We start from the raw sequence: 23312 nt of genomic DNA, 5'->3' as shown, positions 1-23312 counted from the left end.
TGGGGTTTCCTGTCCATTTCATGAGTTCGAGTTCGAGTTAGAATTTCCAGTTCGAGTTAAAATATCGAGTTCGAGTTGCCTGCCGGTTAGCCCTCCACTCTGGTTTGCATTGCGGTTAGTTCCACTCCTATTTGCTTACGGTTAGCTTTCATTTGGTTAAACTGATATATAATAAGGGTTGCATCTACACCCAAAAAAAAGATTATGCGTGACCAACTGATGGAAAATGTTACCCCATAACTAGTATAACTCGAACTCAAAGGCCAAATTTTCGATTTTATGATGACTCGCGGAAACAACTCATAAATTCGATACACTCGGTTTCCTGTGACACAAAATATAAATTTTGGCTGTTAAAACTGTTAAAAATTAAAATCTGGTAAAATCCGCGAAATAGTCCCTTTAACTCAGGTTATTCCCTTTACACCTATCTTTTTCCCTCCTTCGGTATTCTCTCGTTAGATCCTCTCGTTACACTTCCCTTCTCTCAGTCTACTTCTTTTGCTTTGCTCTCCTTTCCAGTGGCATCTGAACAGTACAATAGAACCGCTTCCAATAAAAGAGATGTCAAGAGAGCATTTCTTGTGTTCTCCCAACACCACACGTGGGCGCAGATAGGTAAAGTCTGGCCCATCAGGCCAGAGCTTATCTCGGTTTCCGTAACATAAAGCAACTAGGAGTACGGGGGTTTTTGAGGGGGGGGGGGGGGGGTTTTCCTTTTTTTTTTTTTTTAAAAAAAAAAAAAAAAAAAAAATAAAAAAAAAAAACTTTTTTATGGTGGGGGGGGGGCGCCGGGGGGCGCGAGGGGGCGCCTAATCGAATAAATACGGTATTTCTATTCCCTCCCTGGATGGGATGCTAGTTCATTGCAGGGTTATACCACAGCATTAAATTCGCCGGTACCCATTTATTCACCTGGGTGAAGAAAGACACTACGAGAGTAAAGTATCTTGCCCAAAAGAACGCAACGCAGTGCCCCGCCCAGGGCTAGAACCCGGACCGCTTGATCCGAAGTCCAGCGCACTAGCGATTAGCTAGGCCACCGAGACTTATGGCTCAGGTAGACCCAACGAAGAAAAGGCGTTCTAGTGCCTTATTTACAAAGTCAAATTTTGACAAGCTACATCTCAGTAGTACATGTGATATACAGGCATCTTTGGAAATGGAAGTTATAACGTTTTTCTTTTATATTACTTTGACACAAGTATTGAGTGGAGGGGGATTATCCTATTCGTTCTAACTGTCTAAGTTTCGCGCGTACTGTTTATTTCGCGAAAATTCAGGAGCCGAATTTCGCAAGTATTAATTTTCGAAATTGCAAGAAAAAAATAAGTACAATTTCGCGATTTTGTCAGTGTTTTCTGGATCAGTCAACAAAGACTAAGGAACTACTGTAAAAGGTCTGGTTCAATGTCAATACAAGGAGCCTGCAAACAGGAACTTGGGTGAATGTACTAGGAAGGTCTTGGCCGATTTACAAGCTGAAGAAAGTAATCAGAGGAAGGGTACCAGTCGAAAACAAGACGGATCCCGAAAGATATTTTCAAGGATGGTTGCAGGAATTTTAATTGTTTTGATATAGAATATGGTATTAATTAATTAATTAATTAATTTTCGCGTTTAAATTTCGCGCGATGTTTTTTTTCGCACGTATTAAATTTCGCGAATTTTTTGAAATCGCGAAAATTAGTAAGAATAAGGTATATAAACAGGAGGGGCTGGGAAGGGGAGTATTTCAGTTCGAGAGCCAACTACAAGTGAATACTATAAACAAACTTCCATTGAGTAGTATTATTCTAAGCAACAAAGAAAATGAGATAATTGGTGATCAAATTCTGACTTAGCGCTCCGATTTTAATTAACTCACACATTGACCTGAATGCAAGCCTCGTTTCCCGGGTAAATACCAGTATTTGTTCGTCACTTTTCCCTGGGAGTGTTCCGGTTCTGGTGTGCGCTCCTTCACATGGAGACTTGGTCGTTATCCCAAACAGGTGACATCTTTTGGGGCGCTATACTTCAATGAGCAGACTGAAATTACAACAGTTTGGGCGGGGGGGAAGGGGGGGGGGATGTTTTATTTCAAATTTTTATTAAAAGCGGGTGGAGAGAGGATGGACTAGATATCATTATCGAGACTACTAGCTTCCTACGCAGACGTTCTTTGGGCTCGTCACACGTTTCTCCTCCCACGTGGGGTAGAAAAGGGTAGAGCTCAAAGAACGTCTGCGTAGGAGGCTAGGAAACTACAGGATTTAAACAGAATGCACTGTCAGTTGTAATTTCATATTGACCACTGTTCAAAAATCGGATGGCATTTGTTGAATCTCCTCGTATTGAGAAGAACCAAGTTTGTTCATCAATTGTGGCAACTCGTCCACACATCCCCGGTCGTCATAATGGAGACAGTAATCCAAGATATATCGGATACACTTGTTGTTATTATCAGCACTCTCTGCTTCCCAGCACGCTCTGAAGTGACACGGGCTTTTCTTGTTTGTGTAGTCAAAGTCGCATGGCATCAAATCTTTGTTTTCTGGCTTGTTCATGTCACTGGCCTTAATTCCCAATTCCTTTCCAAAAATAAAAATAAAAAGTCAGGAAGTTTTAAGTTATCTGCAGTGGGGGCCAACTAGAGAACCTAAGCAGGCTTTCATTTATTAGTGTATTAGGAGAGGGGGTGGCAGGATTGTGGGGGGCTACCTTATTTTGGAAAGCAAAGTGGGGATTACAGCAAATTGTGGGCAACAAAAAAAATAAAAAAAGCGGGTGGATTACTGGAGGGGATTACCAACAAGAAAGCTAGGGATGGGGGGGGGGGGGGGAGGTTAATAGGTAATATTTGAATGTTGTAATTTTTTAAATACGAAATAAGTTGTAACTAAAGGAAAAATAAAGTTAAAGTCACTTGCCAAAACTGAAGCAACTGTGGCTGGCAGAGCCCAAAACCAACATCATCATGGTAGAGGTATAGTAGCCAGAGCTACAATCCACGCCACTTTTTTTGGGACACTCGTCGTTTTTGGCACTTCGGAAGAGGAAAAAAATCAATAATTACCCCCCGCCCCATTACAATGTTGTGTACCTTGAAAAACCAATGCCTACCGTTGCTGTCTGTTTTGCAACATTGGTTTCGGGGGGAGAGGGTTCTCCATTTCTGAGAAATTGTGACGAAATGTCATGTTATACTTGCTGAAATGGGTGTCCCAAGTCTTTATGCCGCGGATTGTAGATGAGTTGGCAACATTCAGTAGACCTCAAAAATTCCATTCAATGTCGCTAATGATTTGACACAGCAGAAAAACACAAACTTAAGATACTGTACACATTATCAAAAGTATAAATTATACAGCACTAGGTATCATACCTCTTCCAAGTAGCCTCCATCGCCCTGCGTCTGAGGTGCATCTGCTGTTTTGTCTGTTTCAAACTGATAATCACTCATGAACATCTGCTGAGCCTTGCACTCAGGTCTTGGGGTTATATCACTCACATTCTGCACCCATAACTCATACTGAGCTAAAATGTTCCCAAACGAATACTTTTCTGCAAGGGAAAAGAACAGTGTTTTGATGAGGAAGAAAGTGGTAATCATCTGGCATCATAAAGGCTGTGCACCAAACGTCCTAGACTTGCTTCAAGTCGCTCGTTATATTCGCAGGATGTCCGCTGTATACCTCGCCGGGTGTATACAGAGTGTGCACATGGGCTTGAAGATCAAAATGGTGGCTGATCGTGGAATGCACTATTTTTGTATTTGGTGTGCTTCGTGGGTGGCACTCATGGGCAAATAGACTCATTCCGCATGGTCTTCAACGTATGATTTTAAATTACTTGGACATCTTCCTTAGCGATCTATTTAAATAACTCTATCGACACAAAGAAAAAACAAATGACAGGAATAAAAATATATATTTGTGACGTCGACCTTTCACGCGAAAACGTACTCTAACAACTTTCTATTAATCGGGTGAAATAAACGACTATGGCACGGGTTATAAACGAGTCTTCAATTTGTTTGAAACGGGTTCCACTGAAAGCTTGAATGGGTTATTAAGTATTCCAAACGGGCAGCCAAGTTGTTCGAATGACTCATGAAAAATTGCAAGCGGGAAGTTGAACCCCTCGAACGCAAAAAAGCAAGCTAGTTTGAAAAGTTTCAAACCCAAACGATTTTAAGCACACTGATTACAAACTCTCCCCTCACAAACCCTTTCACTGTTACTTGACTAATTTGCATGCCAGCTGGCCATAGGAATTATTTGGAGCATTAATTGCTAACAATCCAGATTGCCTACCTTTGTCAAGGCTTTCAAGCTGCAATGGAGATGCAAGTCTCCCAAGTTTTTTGAATCCTGGTTTTGATTTCCACCACATTGCCACTGCCTGTTGACGTTCAGGTCTAATACAATAAAAATAATTGTTACTGTTATCATTTTTTTATATAATAACAAAGTTAAACACACAAGGGTAATATTTAAACAAAATTTACCGGTACTTTAAAATAATATTTGGCACTATCAATGATAATTTTTCTTGGGTTTACTGCACAAATGTGATTAGTTTATATGAATAGTGGCAGAAAGGTTACCATGCACAACACTCACTGAGACAATCTTATCGATATTATTCATATGCTACAGTTTATGTACAGTACCATAAGGTTACTGGCCCAGCAGCTACTAAACGAAATGATTTATGAGTGTTTCTTTCCCAAATCAGTGGCAGTATTATGGTATTCAAACTCATCTAAAACATTAACATATACTGAGATTCTTTTCTGTAAAATAACACAATGTACATGTAGATGTCATTCCTTTAATACGAAAATAGACAATATTTTAAAAAAAAAAAAAAAAAAAAAAAAAAAAAAAAAAAAAAAAAAAAAAGGAAGGGGGGGAGAAAAAATTTTGTATAAATAAGGAGAAAAAGGGAGAGATTAGAACAAAAAAAAGAAAAAAAAAAACCAAAGAAACGAATTAACTTTCGACACTCAAGTGAAAACCGCTCTATTACATCTCACTGTATAATACAAAGTCCTCAGCAGTACCTTGATATAACTTGATGCCACCACATCTGTGGAATATAAACAATATCTCCTTCCTCCACGTTTGCAGAGTGATATCTGACATTCATGACACCAGGATATTTCTCTAGGTCCACTGCTTGTGGGTTGATGTCTGACACACCCAGCACCCGTGCCTCGTCAGAATAAAGATAAGTTGAATATACTGGAGACACCATAAGGACAGCCTTGTGTCCGTGAATCACACACAGTAGGTTCTCGTCTGTGTCAATGTGAATCGATGATGATGTCCCCCCTGTGCTCATCCAAAAGTATGATACAAAAAAGTATGAGCTCATTTCCTCACAGCGTAAACATAACGGGAGAATAACATCTCTCCGCATGTCTGGTAGAACTTCATCTACTAGATAGCGATTTGAATGATTGTACTGACTGAGAAATTCGTCCAGTCTCATGTCTGGTGGTACGTTCCATTTGTCATCATCTCTAGTTTCCATGCGAAAGCTTTCACTGCCATAAGTTGCATTCAGGTATTCATCAGTCCACTTGGTGTAAGCAGGCCAGTATTTCACAGCACCTTTATGAAAAAAAAAGATAACATTAAAAACAAAACAAAAATGAAGAATACAACAGAATAAAAAGACGTAGTTAAAAAATACCCTATACATAGTGGAGGCTCACACATATATGGGAGGCTCCACCCAAATGTGGTACCTTTTTCAGGTTGTGTGTACAGTATATGGTGGGCATTCAGAAGGGTGGTCCGGTATTTCACACATCAGAGTATAGAATCAGGTAGGGAAAACTGCTATTTAAGGTAAATACTATTTAAAAGTGTTAAGGGCCTTTCAAATTAAAACATCTCAAAAAGGGTAACTTTTCTGTCACTACATAAAAGGCAAGGGTTTGGACCCTTGGGATAGACTATTGACTGAGTACTGAATACTGCAGTATATTTTTCACTTTTCACTGTCTCATATTCATTACGATAATCATAATCTGAAACAAAAGGAAATAAAAAATATCCTTAAAGAATTTTTAAATCAAAGATAAATTTAAACCACAACACATTTTTACATATACTAAGTAAACCGGAAATAAAAACTAAGAAAAAAAATACTTTTAGAACTCTGGAAGCTCATTCTGTATAAAGTAAGGAAAAACTGCTGGACGGTACTTAATATTTGAGTGACATGCAAATTAATTTAAAAATGCATATTTTTGTTAAACATGACCAAAAAGCAACAAAAAGCAAAATACCTTTAAAAACAACTGGTTTGTGCTTTAAAACATAATTCATGTAGAAATCCTCTGGAGAAATCATATATGGAAGCTCTTCCACAATGTAATCAGGAGGGCGGTGTGATCCAAACGGCTTCATGTGGCCACGTTCAAACATCTCTTCATTTGTAAGATCATCCTTCTCAACATTACAGGCTTCACTGTAGTGATTGCCACATGAATGAGACTCTGGATGGTCCGAAGACTCATGTTCATGACACAACATAAAGTTTGCAAGACAAAGAAACTCAACAAGAGTTAAGATCTGAATAGTCCTTGAGAAGTGCATGATCTGTGAATCCTGTGTAAAAACAAAATAGACAGTTACTGTAGTTTTCTTCCTGACTGTATACAATGTATCTCCTAAGATCTGTAAACCAAGCTTTAAAATGGCTTACGAATATTTTAGAGATTGTTTCAGGATTATATTGCTCCAAGGAATTGAAACACATTTATTTGACAAACTTGTTTAATGAGGACATTGTTTGAAGTGCAGCCAGCTGTACACACACAAACTACACAATTACCAGTACCTAGATACCACAAACCCCAACTGGAATTCAAACAGTCATATGAACAAGAGAATATTAATGGTACCGCAATAATTAGTACATGTATCTTACAAGCTACAGCATTTAGAAATGTAAATGCATGCTATAAAGTTCAAAAATCAATATCAACAGATTTAGAGTCTTAATACCTGTAAAGACCATAAATATACAGTGACGTTCAGGGTCGGCCAGGGGGCATACCCAGTACACCCAAAATTTCCCCTCAAGATCATGCTAAATACCAAAATGTGGAATAACACAGTATACTTAATACCCAAAAGGCCCAATTTTAGATAAAAATACAGTATACCCAGATTAAAATGCCCCTCTATACTGTATACCTAAAAACCCTGACCGATCGACCCTGAAGGTTAATCTTTTCACTTTCAAGTTTAAAATATTTCAGAAATTTTCTTTACTGAATGCATGATAAATATCTTTAAATTTCAGTCAATACAAATAGACAACTCTCTTTATGCAATCAGCTATCTGCTTGGCAATGCCACAAAAAGTTTTGTTTTGTTAGTTAGAAGAAATTAAAAAGGGTTAAAAAATGGCTCAGTTATGAAATATTATTTTGTTTGAGAGTTAATATTTGCAGGGAATGTCGCTCTTGTGGTTTAAATTATTTTGCTTCTACAGTAACTTTAACTTTCGTCAGTTTCTTTGATATTTATATTCCTTTATATATATTTGTTTCACATTATTATTATTATGTAAAGTTATTATTATGGGAAAAGAAAACAAAATCAAACTTACTCGGCTCGAAAATTTTCAAACCAGAAACTTTTTAAACTAGAATTAAGAATACTTAGAATTTTTTAGCTAGATTTAGTATAATTAGAAGTGAGGAACTGGGAAGGTTATACTTCAAAGCACACAATGCAACGTCTGCAAAAATTATTACAATGTAGTTTGACCTCCAAAAGAATTATGCTTCAAACATGAAAAAGTATCAGGCTGATATCAGCGATTGAGGAAGTAAATCAGTTTGTTCAAGCTCACACTCTAAGTTATAAAGCTTGATCATGAATGCTTACCAAGTTATTTAAACTTTGACAACAGTTTGTATGACTCTTTTGGAAATACCGTTTTCTGATAAATAAAAGAGCAGAACTTTCAAGATTTTTTTACAATATTAGCATGAAACTGTTTTATCCTGTCAGCTTACCTTCGGAATTTTATAAAAGCTTACTCTTTTGCAAGTCCAGTTTTGGCGTCTTTCTTCATTAAGGAAACTGTAAGACCCCCTGCAATCTTCAACTTGAGTATTCTACGTGAAATTCATGTTTTATTTTAATAAAACATGAACAAAAACACCATCTGTGCCCCTCGTTCAGGTGGACTGTCAAGTGTTGGCTTTTGTGTCTTTTGTGCGAGAGAGGTCGCGAGAGAGTCCTGGGACGGACGACGCGTCGGACGACGATGGCTTTGGACAGTGGTAGTTCCAGCAAAAGCATGTGCAATAGTAGACGACTAGTAGACTTGTTACTAGTCTCCAACTGAAAGTTTCGGGATTTTGGCGCTCACTTAATACAACTCAAACAAGTCAAAACATTTGTAGAAAGTTAAAGAGATCTTCTTTCGGCATTAAAATGGCTTCTGCTAATTCAGATCCTAAGCGACAACTTAAAATAAAGACTGGAGTGGTGAAAAGGTAAGCTCACGTTTCTTATAATTTGTCCCGAATTTGTGTTCGATCCTGTCTGGCCATACAGTTGTACTCTGTCAGACGTGAAGCAAGCTTCAACAAGCTAGCTTAAATATTAATTTCTAGTTTTCCTACAGAATGCAACTTAGCACAAAGCTTTCCAGAATAGGACTTCCTCCAGAAATGCTGGATACATTTTATTTTGATAGCCATGCCCCCCGAAATCCTTTGTTTTTAATGATATCAGCGCTCTGACTCCAATTGACAGGTGTGGTGATCCTGGTGATGGAAATATCCCACAGCACTGGTCTAGAAATAGTAACATTTTGATTGGTTCCCAGGCAAAGGGGTCCGAATTTTGCAGTCAGTCACTCATTAATTAATTTGCATGCACATTTGTAGTCAGGAAATTGCGCTTTTAAAACATCGCAAAAGGAAACAGCTTGCCAGGCAAGGGGTGGTGAATGGTCATTCAAAAAAATGCGTGTCTCCCAAAATTTTAGCCAAATTTCAAGGGTCTCGTTGTCTCGAATTTTTCTTTGACACCTTCTCGGAGTCTCGATTTCTTTTACAAGGCTAAAAAGCTCTCAAAAGGTCTCTGGCTCGCACAAAAGATATCAGTCTCGCCGTCTCGCAAAGTCTCGCATTTACCATTCGACACCCCTCAGGCAAGTTGCATTGCCTGAAAATTGCTGGTATGTGCCTGACATGGGCTCTGCTTAGGGAAAACTGTGCCTGACATCTTGGGAGTGGTCCTTATTGCCATAGGTTGAGGACCATACTAAAGACCATGGGCCGGCAAAAAAAAGATTTTTTATTTTATTCTGACTGCTTGGCAAAGAAACTAACAATCAGTGGCAAAAGTAGTCGTGGCACTCTTTTTAAAAAATGACACTAAATGATTGCATCTACCAGTGATCAATCTCTTATACTCCCAATCCCCCAGTTCAATAATAACAACATAATATAACTGTAAACGTAAAAAAGGTTTTTTAAATTTTCTTTAAAAAAGTTGTGAGGAAAATAAATTTACCCTATTTTAATTTTTTGCAGACTAGCAAAGGAGAAGCAGATGTATGAAAAAGAAGTTGTGGACCAAGGGGCAAAAGTTGAAAAAATGAAGGCAGAGAACAAAGATGAATATGACATAAGGAAACAGGTTTGTTGAGTGAAAGTGATACTGGTCTTCCCATCTAGTCAGCTACTTTGTAAATGTTTGGCGAGGTGGTGTAATCCATCACAATGATTGATATGGACCGAAATAAAAAAGAAATGCTTGTAGCCACCTAATAAAATCAATAAACTTATTTACCGAGCTAAAAATTTAACTTATTTTGACTTATTAATTTAACTTATTTACCGAACTAAAAATTTACCATCTTTATTGTTTACTACAAACTTGATGATTTCGACATTGCTGATCCTAGCAGTATGCAGAACACGTGTCACATATCAACCTAGTAAATGGCCCAGCTCACAACAAGTCTCTCGTAGCTCAGTTGGTTAGAGCGCCCAACCGGTATCTGGGAGGCCATGGGTTCGATTCCCGTCGGGGACTCAGATTTTTTCTTTGTCCCATGCTCGTGTCATGTTGAATACTTCATCTTCACTATCAATTAAAGTGTTCATGACAGATATTTTTTAATTGCTTGATATAATCTACGTGGGATGCTGATTTGAACATTGAAAAAAAATCTGAAAACTATTTTTCTTTAACACCGGTTTTAGTTGTCCACGCGAGGTGGGGACCTGCGGCTAATTGAGCCGTAACATCAAAATAAGAAGTTAATGTGCTCAAGATAATTTTCATTGAGTAAACAATATTGAAACCGAATAGAAAAGTTTCCTATGCAGGTTTTAACTAATTTGACAGAAAAGTTATGTCTAAGATTGAATTTGATTTTGGGAGCGATTCAGCACAGTCAGATGCAGTTTTTGGACGATTAAAACACAGTGACTTCAGAATTAAGTAGGTTTTAAGATTTGTTTTTCAATGTTCAAATCAGCATCCCACATGAATTACATCAAGCAAATTTAAAAAAATTATCTCTCATGTACACTTAAACTGAGATCCCACATCCTGAATCCAATGACTTTGTTGTAAGAATTTCCAGTTTTGAAAAATGATTACAACCGGGGCAAAGAAAATAGAATTTCCAGCTTGCCCTTTGGACAAGTTGGAACCCCTGTGTGCTTTTGCCTGAAGATGTTTATTAAAGGGATATGGTCAGCGTTCAGACTGCGCTGACCTGGACACTAGTTTTCGTGTTTTGAAAAAAGTCCACCTTAACCCGAAATCAAAAATACGCGTAGAGAACCTTCAGAAATCTGCTTCAATAGATCTTCTCGGTGTTTTTTTTTTCTAAATTTTTCCATTTAGAAAAAAATACGCGTAGAGAACCTTCAGAAATCTGCTTCAATCTTCTCGGTGTTTTTTTTTTCTAAATTTTTCCATTTAGTGAAACACTGAGAAGATTGAAGCAGATTTCTGAAGGTTCGTTTTGAAAAAAGTCCACGGTAGACTTTTTTCAAAACATGAAACTAATGTCCAGGTCAGCGCGGTAAGAACGTTGACCATATCCCTTTAAGGGCCCATTACAGTATCTTTTGGGGCCGTTGCTAGGGAAATTTCAATTGGCTATAACTTGATATATCTTTGATATTATGTAACCAAATTTAGACAATAGTTTTAAAGTGCAAGTTCAAGCCAGTTGATGACGTCATCGTGGCACGTCTAATGTCACGTGACCTGGCACAAAAAACTGAGTTCGCAAAAAACTTACGGTTTTATTCATAGTTTGTAGTATTATTTCAATCCGTACGTTGATCTTAAAAAATGCAACCATGCGTTTTCCGAAAGCACAAAAACTTGAAAAATAAGGACGGAAAATGTGTTCTGTTGACCACCTTTTGAACACAACTTTTACGTTGTTTTGAATCCGAAAATGCATGCTTACATGTACATTTCAAGAAAAATGTATTTTCTTTCGATTTACTGCAAAAAAACAGAAGGTACGCTTTTTTTTATTCCGAGAAAAGTACGCATTTTTGTCCATACCGGAAGTAAAATTTTATGGTGACTGATTGGTTGAAATCATTGTAATTGACATTGCCGCACTAAGTTGGCTTTTCCCCCGCTCACGTACGCTTCAAAAATTATAATTTTTCGACACAGCAAACTTTACTACTTGCTTGTATTAGTACCGGTAAAGCTTTAACGGCGTTTAATGTTGCTCAACTAACATGTACAGGCAATGACAAAGTATGAAAAAGAATTTGGTGTGAGTTTCTTTATTTTTGGTTCGTAATTTTCGAATAAGCGTAAACAGCGTTATGTTTTAAGCAAGAAGGCTACTATACGTAGTTCAGTTGAATAAAATTAATAAGGTAACGTTTGTGAGCTGAAATGTTTTTATACGGTGTTTAATATAGTTTAGTTTTAGCAGTTTTGTACTTTTGTGAAGTTGTCATGTTGTAGGACTGCTGTACTAATCATTTTAACAGTTTTCTGCAAGCAATTTACGGCAGATGAATTGAGTTCATTCCTTCAGGAATATATATTCGGTGACTGTGTAAAAATCACCTTATCTTTGTTTCGAGGACAAAATGAATCACTGTTTTTTCTATGAGCCTCGTTTAGTTCTAGTGACAATACTTAAATTTTTGCCTGTGGCTTTCACAGATTTCTTCAGTGAGCTGAAGGGGAAGCAATGAAAACGCGGTAGCGCCGCACATTCGTATGTTTTCTAATGCATCGACACTGCTGTCAAAAATATTTCGGCGGTTTCAGATTCTGATACTTGCTTCAGGCTTCGTATATGTTTTCGATCATTTAGCATGACAAACGTTTTTTTATTTCAATTTACCCAGTTTGCTTATACTGCAGAACAAATTTCCGTGATAGAAATATGATTCAGAATCAACCGAAAGAGAACGAACTTGCGTAAAATTAAGCCGCTAAGCTGAATCACGAATGAGAGAAAACCGGAAATAAAATTGCACTTGCGTGGCAAACCGCGTAGCTTGGCAACGAGATACTGTAATGGGCCCTTAAGGCCTGTTTATACAGGCAATTTTTGTCGCGCAACTCAATGCAATATCGCGGTTACTTTATGCAACTTCGCCGCAAAATCTTGCTGCAGTTACAAACTCGCGACGATTTCATGGTGATTTTATAGCTGCCACAATATCGCGGCGACTTGATGCAACTTTGGTGCCACAAAAATTGCATTGAGTTGCGTGAAAAAAATCGCCTGTGTAATGTACCAGTCAAATCGAAGGTTCAACATGCCCCCCCCCCCCCCCCCCCCCGGGCATTTGAATTTTTGAAAAAATTGTGTTCAAATTCCCCCCTCCCCGGGCCAAAAGGCCGTTCAAATGCCCCACCATAGATCCATTTGCAGGTGTTTAAAATGCCTTTTTTCTAAGAATTAATTCACGCGCCAAGTCTAGATAAAATACAGGAAAAGCCTTTTGTAACCCTTCGCTTTTTATCCAAGTTGTCACAAAGCGGCAATCTTTCTTTTAAAACCCTTAACTCGCCATTTCGGACCTTATTTCGGCCTCCACCATGATTTATCAACACATGTTCACTCACTGGGACACATAGCACTACACATGTAAGTTGAGTTTAGAGTTCAAATTCCCCACCCCATATGCGTTGTGATCAAGCTCCCCACTCCAAGGGATGGCAAAGGCGTCAAATGCCTGGGGTATGCTTGGGGGGATGTTCAACCTTTGATTTGACTGATACATAAACAGGCCTTTAATATCCTTACTTCATCTGGCAAGTGATGGATAAAATCCACTTCATCAGCCCTTCTTCAGTGAAAAGTCAAGATTTCAGTTAAAAATGGCGTGCACCTTTGAACTCAAATTTGGTTTTATGCCACAAGCTGTCATTTTTAATTGAAAACTTGAAAGAAAAAATGTTCAGCCAGAATCACAAATCATGATCCTCAAAATAAGCAGATCTCACGTTTAACTACACCAGCAACTCATGGATCATGACAAGATTTCAGTTGTTTTCATGCCCCAGGCATAACCCCTTTACCACCCTGCTGGTATGCTGAAGAATTGCATTGTAATCCAGTTAGACTGGTTTTCTTGACAGATTGAAGTCCTTGACGAGTCCAAGATCATGATTCCAGACTGTAAAAGACGACTCAAGACTGCTTATGACGATTTGACAAAACTTGTAGTAAGTGGTTGTTCTTTCTTGAATAAGGTTTCTAAGCAAATATACTGAAAACCTTTATTTCACTAATATGGGGGTTAGGGTTAAGGGGGGGGGGGGGGAAGATGAGTGGAATTTTACCTACCTTGCTTAATTTAGAAAGGGGGGAAGGGTAGGAGGCAAAACATTTTCAAAAACAAGTTGCTAAAAATATCCTTTTATTTTGAAATGATATTCAAAAAGCCCAAAACTTACTGTACGTTTTATTATTTGGTACATTTACATTTTGGCTTGGAAATTGACCAGTATAATTTTCTCCAATACAGATCTCATTCTGCATAGAACTTTGTATAAATAAAAATGTTTAAAATACTATTTACCCTGTAAAATAGTGTTTTGACTTACAACCAAGAAAATTGTAAAATATGTTTGATAGACAGAGAATATTGTTATTGACAAAAGTTTGTACAATTTTCCTGTCTTTGACTTTAGGCAGATACAACTGAAGAGTTTGGTGAGACTGAGGAACACAAAAATGCCAAGGAAATTTTGGAAAACACAGTTCTAGAAGATTAGGATTTTGATTTATAGTGCAATTTACCAGATTACAAGAAGTGTCGGCAAGGTTCAAGAAGTAGTGTTATTGTGTGAAAAATACTTAAATGTATTCTAAGAGGTTGTTACATGTTAAAGACATTCTGAGAAAATCAAGGAGAATGATTGGTTGGGCTTACCTCAGTGTTTAGTGGTGCGTTTCTGTGTCAAGGTTGTATCGTAAGTGACTAATTATCTCTTCGTGTATTAAATTATTTCATTTTATAGGTTTTTATAATTTGTATCTTGAATATACATGTACTGTACCATGTGGATCAAATTATTAAACTCATGGTTTAAAATAAATAAATGGATCGACTTTGTTGAACAAGGGTAGCACACAGCAGTCTTGCATGCTGAAAACCTGTGGCTCTCAGCTTTTAGAATGAATCAGAATTTAGAAATCTTGGGTTTTTCTTGAGGGGAGGAAAATTGGAGAACCCAGAGAGAAACAAACAGAACAAGGAAACAAACTTAAAGCAAACTGAACCCAGTGCATAAAACGTCAGGTCCACAAATCACACTTGGACATACATACAACATTGATAGAAGGGGAGGGCTTACATAAAGAGCAGGCACAATCTTCACTATACTAGTAATAGTTCTCACTATAAAGCTGCCCCCGCCTTTTTATAATTTGTTTTACAGCAATAATCTAGGATTAGTGGACTCTTTTTGTCGCCTTTATTGATGCCGACGTCATGACATTGTTTGCTGCGGAATTTCTTGTTGTGTGACACCGTTGCGTCCAAAAAATATTAATTCACAAGTCCAAGTCGAATATATTACCTAGCGCGCGGAAATATTAACCTAGCGGAAATAACACAACACATTATTCGTGGTGACAACACGCAAGCTTATTCCCGGGCTTATAACATCCAAAATTAACTCTAATACTAACAATAATTTCCAGGCCAAAAAGCCTACAAATTCCGCGAGTAACAAATATATATGGCACAGTTCAAAGATTCGAGAAAACAATTTTTGATCCTTATTCAACCCACTCTTTGGATCAAATAATCTGACAGTTTGTGAGCGAAACGAATTACCTTGTATTACATTTTTGTTTATTACTCGTAGTAAGATGTATACGATACAAACCCCCGAAAGCAAACGTTGACGCTCGAACCAGCTCTTGGAACACACGTAGCCAAGAATAAGAAACCAATTGCTCGAAATCTTTCGACGTATTACTAACAACTGCCTCAAATATCACTTAAAGCAGAGAAACCGCTCGAACAAATCTGTGAACAGGCGTAAACCAAATCCGGAAAACGAAATGCTGCTAGAAGATGCTAAGATGGTGAAGCTCGAAGGTGACAAAACGCGACCTCATGGTTGCAAGTACCCGACACCACCGTGCGCGCTTGCTAAAATATTACCCGAGACGACCGTGCGCGCCTAGTTTTGTCAAATCGAGAACGCTTTGCCCATTACAAACACATTTCTTACTTTTTCAACAAACATTCTTTGTCCTTGTATGTATACAGCCGGGGACTCCTAGGGTGCAACCATCTCTGATACACTGAACACTGTAAGTCCAGTTTGGAAGCAGAACATCTGGCTTCTCAATTTGAATCGAAAAATGAATCACTTCTTTCTCTTGAATCTACTATATCCACTACCACTTAAAGTTTGGCCATTTTAACCATGGTTAATTTGGTCAAAATTTGGCCATTTTAACCATGGTTAATTTGGTCAAAATTTGGCCATTTTAACCATGGTTAATTTGGCCAAAATTTGACCATTTTAACCATGGTTAATTTGGTAAAAATTTGGCTATTTTAACCATGGTTAACTTGACCAAATTAACCATGGTTAAAATGGTCAAATTTTGGCCAAATTAACCATGGTTAAAATGGTCAAATTTTGACCAAATTTAACCATGGTTAAAATGGCCAAATTATGACCAAATTAACCATGGTTAAAATGGTCAAATTTTCACCAAATTTAACCATGGTTAAAATGGCCAAATTATGACCAAATTAACCATGGTTAAAATGGCCAAATTTTGACCAAACTAACCATGGTTAAAATGACCAAATTTTGACCAAATTAACCATGGTTAAAATGGTCAAATTTTGACCAAATTTAACCATGGTTAAAATGGCCAAATTTTGACCAAATTAACCATGGTTAAAATGACCAAATTTTGACCAAATTAACCATGGTTAAAATGGCCAAATTTTGACCAAATTAACCATGGTTAAAATGGTCAAATTTTGGCCAAATTAACCATGGTTAAAATGGTCAAATTCTGGCCAAATTAACCATGGTTAAAATGGTCAAATTTTGACCAAATTAACCATGGTTAAAATGGCCAAATTTTGACCAAATTAACCATGGTTAAAATGGCCAAATTTTGACCAAATTAACCATGGTTAAAATGACCAAATTTTGACCAAATTAACCATGGTTAAAATGGCCAAATTTTGACCAAATTAACCATGGTTAAAATGGTCAAATTTTGGCCAAATTAACCATGGTTAAAATGGCCAAATTTTGACCAAATTAACCATGGTTAAAATGACCAAATTAACCATGGTTAAAATGGTCAAATTTTGGTCAAATTAACCATGGTTAAAATGGTCAAATTTTGACCAAATTAACCATGGTTAAAATGGTCAAATTTTGTCCAAAATAACCATGGTTAAAATGGTCAAATTTTGGCCAAAAAAAAACAGAAACAGATATTATGTTTGTGCCCCGTGCCTGTATGGATGAAAACTTTAGGATCCATTCTCAGTCTTTTTTTTCGCCAAACCCCTGGTTATGTGTCCCCTATTACGCCAAACATTTAGTTGTGTATTGTTATTTATTACTTCATTATATAATTCAATACGGAACAGAGACATTAATAAGCTTTAAATTTATAACTTCAATAGGTCTGAGTAGAATCTAGCCTGCGTGGCCGGCGTTCGAAGGGAAAAGAAGGAGAATTGGGAGGGGGGATTGGCAGGGCTCCCCCTCCCATCTCCACGATCGCACTTCGCGCGCGAACTCCCCTTCTCCCTTCCCCTCCGAACGCCGGCCATGCAGCCTTATGGAGTCCGATTCAGTCTGTAATCATACAAATGATTAAAATCGGATGACAGCTAAGCAGGAATACGGTTTGCGTATCACGAGTATGCTTTCAGACAAGTGGACGACATGAAGTCCTGTACCAATAAGTTACTCATAGGAATACTTGATACTAGCCCTTGCCCCCACTTTTAATGCATTTATTTCTTGAACTTTACTTTTTGTTTTTTGTCTTTTTTTTTGTGCACTTAGCATTTCACTATGATATTTTTATGAAGAGTCTCAGAAAATAGGTATCCTGGGCGGGGGCTTACTTGTTTTCAGGACTTTTAGAGGATGGGAGGGGGCGGCGTGCTTATTTCAGCCGGTTTCAACTGAGGCTTATTTCTCTTTAATAACGCACCTCTACAAAAACATAACGATAGCAATTACGAAAGTTTATCATACAGTTTACTGTCCTGGTTTAGGCATGCAAGGGACCCTTGCACAACTTGGTCACATGGTACAAAATTTGGCAGTCTTGCCCCAGGGGGGGGGGGGGGGTATTCTGGCTTGTAAATGACGGGGATGATCGAAGGATTTTTTTTGGGTTTGAAATTTTCGATTCCGGGATTTTTTTGGGTTGGAAAATTTGGCAAGTATTTTTTGGGGTGACTAGATTTAAATAGGGGAATTTTTGGGGTATTAAAAACGAACGAAAGTGCCTTGGCGCGGCCTTGGCGTATTTATGGTATTCGCTTTTTTCACGATCCCATAATACATCTTGTTTTATTTAAATAACCCCCAAAATTTTTGCATAAGCATTGTTTTCAATTTCTCTGGGGACGATTGCACGTCACTGTAAATCCCAAGAGAAATTGAAAACAATGCTTATGCAAAAATTTTGGGGGGTAAACAAGATGTATTATGGGAACGGTGAAAACAGCGAATGATGAATAAACAAACACGAGCGTTCAATTTTTTATGTTTTTCTTTGTGTTATATTATTGCCCCTCCTGGCAATTTAGGGGTAATTTGACAAGGGATTTTTGGGGGTATTATTTTTGGTCCAGGGATTTTTTTGGGTAATGTTGGAAGACTTAAGGATTTTTTTGGGGTCCTGAGTTTTGCCTCCATTCGATCATCCCCGTCATTTACAAGCCGGAGTACCCCCCCTGGGAGTCTTGCATTCTTTTGAAGCCTAGCATCATGCCCAATTGTGTACCACGTGACCGGCTCGTTTAGCACGCCTCTTTAAAAACAGTAAACATTGACAGTAAAACAAGTTTCATTTTTTATTACAAATGTTACAACTATTTAAATACGTCGACTATATATTAACAAATATTTCTGTACACGCACAAGAGAAATCTAAAAAGAAAATAAAAGATATTTTGGGCCGTCATCTGCAAAACCTTTTTAACAAATTTTCTCTTAATCATGAAATCTACGTATTGTCTCTCTAGAAATGGGATCTCCTGCAAAACAAGATGGAAACAGCACAAGACATCGAGAAGACGTTTGTCAAATTGTTCTCTTTTTTTCTTTTTTTAATAAAAATAAAAAATACACACCTATAGTCACCTTTGGACGTATCAGCAACATTATCGACATCGACAGTCAGAACCAAACTCAATTTAAATAATAATTGGAACAAATTCATAAATACAACGCAACAAACATAATAATTTACCACGTCTTGTATTTTATGTATCGGAAAGTTTTCCAAGCTTTGTACAATTATTTGTTAACTTGGTAAAATTGAGTGACGGCTGAGTGAAACACCACAGGTAAAATATTTCTCGCATAAGAATTCATTTTGCTGTCACGATCCTAGAAGAAAACACCTCGCATCTTCCCACCTCGAAGATGGAAACCTGTTGACGAGAGCGAACCTCTGGGACACTTCCCCATCTGCAAGAACAACAAGAACACGTGTAAATATGCCTACTTCCACAAGTTCATGAGCCACTTCTACTACCTCGTATTAAAGCAACACTTTTACAAATTGATACTTCGTTAAAATCATTTCAAGTGAAACAAAATGGTACGGCTGATTCACGGGCTAGAGAAAAATCGGTACCTTATAGGGAATTTTAATTCCCTATAAGCGAAGGAATCTTAGAATTTTAATGCCTTATGAAATTAACGCGAATTAATTTAAGTCCGTTATTTGTTGTTAACGTTAATTTCCGCGACCTTAATTTCCATTATTTTGGCCCCAATTTCTCGATAGAGTCTAGACGTTTTAATCTCCTAGGAAGAAGCATTATTTTGTCAGGGTATCTACTGGTATCACTGAAACTGTGAAGAACGCTCGAAGCGGTTAGATTCCTTCGTTATCCCATACGTCATACGTTTGGGTAAAGTATAGCGAACATTGTTTCCGTCTCGGATTAGAGCGGTTTTCACTTGTGTCGAAAGTAAATTGCGTTTGCTTTGGTTTTGCATTACTAGGCTTAGTGATTGGTTTAAAAATCTCGCGCCACTTTCTCAGCCAATCAGAAGAATAATGGGTTTAAATCGTTTTTTTCCGCAAAAAAAACCCAAACAAAAAAAATTAAACCCCTATCAGAACTAAAACCAAAACCAATCGTGACTTGCTCACACACGTTTTCCCGCGCTTCGTGCCGGCAACATGTATTTGCTTCGAGTTTTGATTGGTTCACTGGATTGTCTGTGTTCTTTGTGATTGGCCGGAGTAATTACTTTGGTTTTGGTTTTTCGACACTCAATTGAAAACTGCTTGCATGCTCTATACGTCTATTGTTGACATAAACTTGTTCCTGTTGTCTAAACAAGTGTTTTCCTTTGTGCATGTCGCGTTAATTTCCTTTATTTTGAAATGTTACCCTCTCTTTTGCGATAACTTCCTTTACTGGGAAGTTATTTTTTCTTTGATTCCCGTTAATTTAAGTCGCGTTAATTTCAGCGTTAATTTCCTATACAGTAAAAACCCGCGCATAAGAACCTAGGTTTTTTCAAGTTAGCCTAAACAGGTTCTTATATAAATGGTATTTAGTGTAAAATTAGGCTAACTTGGTTCTTAATTAGGTTCTTAAGTTTTGCTCAAGAAATAAAGTAGAATTTTTAAATGATCTGGTCTTTAATGCCCAATAACAGTATTTTTGGAGGCTTCGGTAAGCAAAATACTATACTATTTAAATCTGATTCTGTTAAAATCAAACTCATACTATAACCTTCACTATAATTCCCAATAATTCTATATTTTTGAGAAGATTTTTTTTTTTTTGAAAATTAGAACCTGTTTTAGAATTTTAGCCTAAAATGGTTCTTATGTGAAGGGTGCTTAAAAATGAAATTTTAGCCTAACAGGTTCTTGAATGTTAGGTTCTTTTACGCGGGTTTTTACTGTAATACTAAAGTAAGTGTTACCGTTACCTGAACGTCTTCCGCTCTGTGAGGGTAGCAGGTGATCATGATGTAGATCTAATATTTGCTCCTGCAAAATGACAAGCAATGCGTTCATTAATGACAACATTAAAACGAGAGATGACACAGTTTGCTCCCTGTGTTTTGAGGACCATTTTTCATCAAAGGTCCAATCATACAAGGTAACAGGAAGAGGCGACTTGTTAGAGCAACTTGGCAAAATACTCCCAGTTGATTCATTCTACAGAGACTACAATTATAGCGACACGAGCAATTTTAATGTAAAAATGTTTATTTGTTGGTTTGCTGGCTAGTTTTATGTGACAAATATATTTGTTGACAAGCTGGCACGTTAGCTTTTATGTGACAAATAAAAGTTATCACATACGAAAAATTGCTCGAGTAGACGACTCATCACATAAAATATGGCAAGTATTGTTTCTTCGTATCTCTGCTGTGCGAAGCTATTACTGGCGACTAAACTTTGAGCTGTTGACAAATAATTGTTGTGCATGCCATCTACACCATTAAATATATTTGTCACATAAAACACATTGCTCGTGTAAATACTAGTTATGCAACGCTTTCGAGTGGTATACTATGGAATATCCCACGAGTCACTTGTATTTTCTCGGTATACACACGAGCCTTTAGGCGAGTGTGTATGCCAAGAAAATACAAGTGACAAGTGGGATATTCCATAGTATACCACGAGAAAGTGTTTTGTAACTATTTTATACCATGCCATAGAAAATACGCTTACTAAATTTCGTCGAGAATACAGTCGCAGCGCACTATGGGAAGGTTGGGTTGAATACCGTCGAATATACAACGGCTTTCCTGTATTCTGATTGGCTGTATTTTCTATGGCATGGTATAAAGCACAATAGTCAATAGCCACAATAGTCACATCAAAAATGCAGTTCTCATTCACATACCTCGATATAGTTCTCGAGCAAGGCGCAGCTTACTTCCTGCTCAATTATCTTCTTGTTTTCTTCATTTTCAAAACAGGCGGCGATAAGCGTTGGAAACAAGACATTTCTAAGTCTGCAACAAAATAGAAAAAGACGAATCATCACTACAAAGTTACACGGCAGTAGATCGGTGAAGACGAATTGTGAGCAGTCGGCTTGGTGTCAGTTCATAATTCCTGAGTTCGTAAAACATTACAACATGTTGGCGAGAGTGCACGAAAAAAATCTCCAAGGCTAACATTTCATCATTGCCTGAGTGAAAGTTTGCAGTCGCCAAAAACTGCAAGTACTCCAAGCTACTTCATGCTACAGAACCAGAGTAAAGAAACCCTAGTGACTCGTAAATGGCCAAGACAGCCACCGATACGCAGTCTGGTGCGTTCTTGGTAATTCACTCAAAAGTATTAAAATTTAGCCGGAAAGGTGACAAATTGCTGCATCCTGTAGAAGACTTACCTCGGATCACTGAAATACTGAAAAGGAAGAGAACACAAATGCTGCAGCAACGTAGGAGGTCTCCCAGTCTGAACAAACACCTGGAACGTAAAAATGGAACTAAGTTAGCTGGCAAAGAAAATACACAGTCCTCTGTCTTTCTCAAACTCATTAATAATTCAGCAAGTTAAAACAAAGAAAATCATAACCGTGAAGGAGGTTTGGATACCCGGTCTTAATAAGCATATGTTTTTACGAATTTATTTCTCCGTTTAGTCCGTAGTTTTTATTTCGATTGAGAAGATATATCAAACACTTAAGACAGTGTTTCACCGGCTTTCCCAGCACCTCGTCAAAAATACTCCGCTGCGCGTCATATTTTCAACTCTATTCTCGGTGTTTTGGATATCCCGATGAAACACTGTCTCTCGTGTTTGATATAATGCATCCACAATTTCCCCCCGCCTCTTCTCTTCCACACACCCCCTGTTGACTAACCAAACCCTGTTTTTTTTTTTATGAAAACTGCTTTTATCCATTGAATAAATGCTTACAAGTTTTGTGTACTAACCTGGTTGTCGTTGTTTAAAACAGTGAAGTATCCAACAATTAATATAACTTCATGGAGAAGATCTTCGTTCTTTCCTTCGCTACAAACACTGACACAAAACAAAATCACCGAACATGTCAACGAAATATTTGACAAGTTAGCTGATTAGAGCGGTTTTCACTTGAATTGAGTGATTTTCTCGTCTGCAATGGTTTTGCATTACTACGCTTAGTGATTGGCTCAAAAAACTCGCGCCACTTTCTCAGCCAATCAGAAGTAAAACCAAAACCAATCGTGACTCGCTCGCGCACGTTTTTCCCGCGCTTCGTGCGGCTACATCTATTTGCTTCAAGTTTTGATTGGTTTACTGGATTGTCTGTGTCTTTTGTGATTGGCCTGAGTGATTACTTTGGTTTTGGTTTTACGACACTCATTTGTAAAATGCTCTATTTAGCAGCTCCGATACAACCTTTGCTGTCCCTTACAAGTTTCCTAGCCGTCTTGCTACCGGTTTCCTTTTTGAGGAAGTTTATCATAACTAGCGGACATAGTGATTCATTCTATGAGTTTTTCGTTGTAATTATCTTGACTGTCATTCAAAACCGCGCTACAATAACTGTGGAACGGCCTACCAATGGCACTTATTTTTTATTTGACATAATTATGGGGTATAGCAAC

General features: G+C 37.7%; 3 protein-coding genes across 5 annotated transcripts in view; 1 reads left to right on the top strand and 2 right to left on the bottom strand.

The window, feature by feature from the left end:
* The window catches only part of LOC144653546 (tubulin-specific chaperone A-like), a 74996-nt gene extending 60407 nt beyond the window's left edge, over positions 1–14589 (top strand). The window contains exons 2-5 of one of the 2 annotated variants that reach the window (XM_078513586.1): positions 8455–8515; positions 9563–9668; positions 13623–13709; positions 14178–14589. In XM_078513586.1, the coding sequence (XP_078369712.1) occupies positions 8455–8515; positions 9563–9668; positions 13623–13709; positions 14178–14261 (338 nt within the window). In that variant the 3' untranslated portion in view covers positions 14262–14589. Of the gene's footprint in view, positions 1–8372; positions 8516–9562; positions 9669–13622; positions 13710–14177 lie in introns of those variants that run through there. The other variant, XM_078513579.1, reaches the window with a different exon arrangement.
* LOC144653221 (uncharacterized) lies at positions 2009–8216 on the bottom strand. Its single transcript, XM_078513171.1, has 6 exons — positions 8030–8216; positions 6287–6608; positions 5051–5603; positions 4299–4402; positions 3368–3546; positions 2009–2573 (listed from the first exon to the last, which is right to left on the bottom strand). Exons 2-6 carry the CDS (start codon positions 6594–6596, stop codon positions 2301–2303), a joined length of 1419 nt encoding a protein of 472 aa, XP_078369297.1. The 5' UTR covers positions 6597–6608; positions 8030–8216; the 3' UTR covers positions 2009–2300.
* Positions 14590–18560: 3971 nt separating the features above from the next.
* LOC144653205 (S phase cyclin A-associated protein in the endoplasmic reticulum-like) overlaps positions 18561–23312 on the bottom strand; it is a 33645-nt gene continuing 28893 nt past the window's right edge. For both annotated transcript variants that reach the window (XM_078513152.1, XM_078513158.1), the window contains 5 exons: positions 22656–22743; positions 22106–22185; positions 21611–21722; positions 20682–20742; positions 18561–19193 (listed from right to left, as the gene is read on the bottom strand). In XM_078513152.1, the coding sequence (XP_078369278.1) occupies positions 19105–19193; positions 20682–20742; positions 21611–21722; positions 22106–22185; positions 22656–22743 (430 nt within the window). In that variant the 3' untranslated portion in view covers positions 18561–19104. The remainder of the gene's footprint in view (positions 19194–20681; positions 20743–21610; positions 21723–22105; positions 22186–22655; positions 22744–23312) is intronic.

The sequence above is a fragment of the Oculina patagonica genome, chromosome 1 (genome assembly GCF_052425735.1).
Source record: "Oculina patagonica isolate OP01 chromosome 1, crgOcupat, whole genome shotgun sequence".
NCBI classification, from domain to species: domain Eukaryota; kingdom Metazoa; phylum Cnidaria; class Anthozoa; order Scleractinia; family Oculinidae; genus Oculina; species Oculina patagonica.
Note: the sequence above shows the minus strand (reverse complement) of the source record. Positions and strands in the feature narration are given on the sequence as shown.

Coding starts and splice junctions, on each gene's coding strand:
- LOC144653221 (XM_078513171.1), bottom strand. CDS start 6,596: ATGCACTTCTCAAGGACTATTCAGATCTTAACTCTTGTTGAGTTTCTT. Junction 4,403..5,050: donor TGGCATCAAGTTATATCAAG/GTACTGCTGAGG, acceptor TTATTGTATTAG/ACCTGAACGTCAACAGGCAG. Junction 3,547..4,298: donor GCTTGAAAGCCTTGACAAAG/GTAGGCAATCTG, acceptor TTTCCCTTGCAG/AAAAGTATTCGTTTGGGAAC.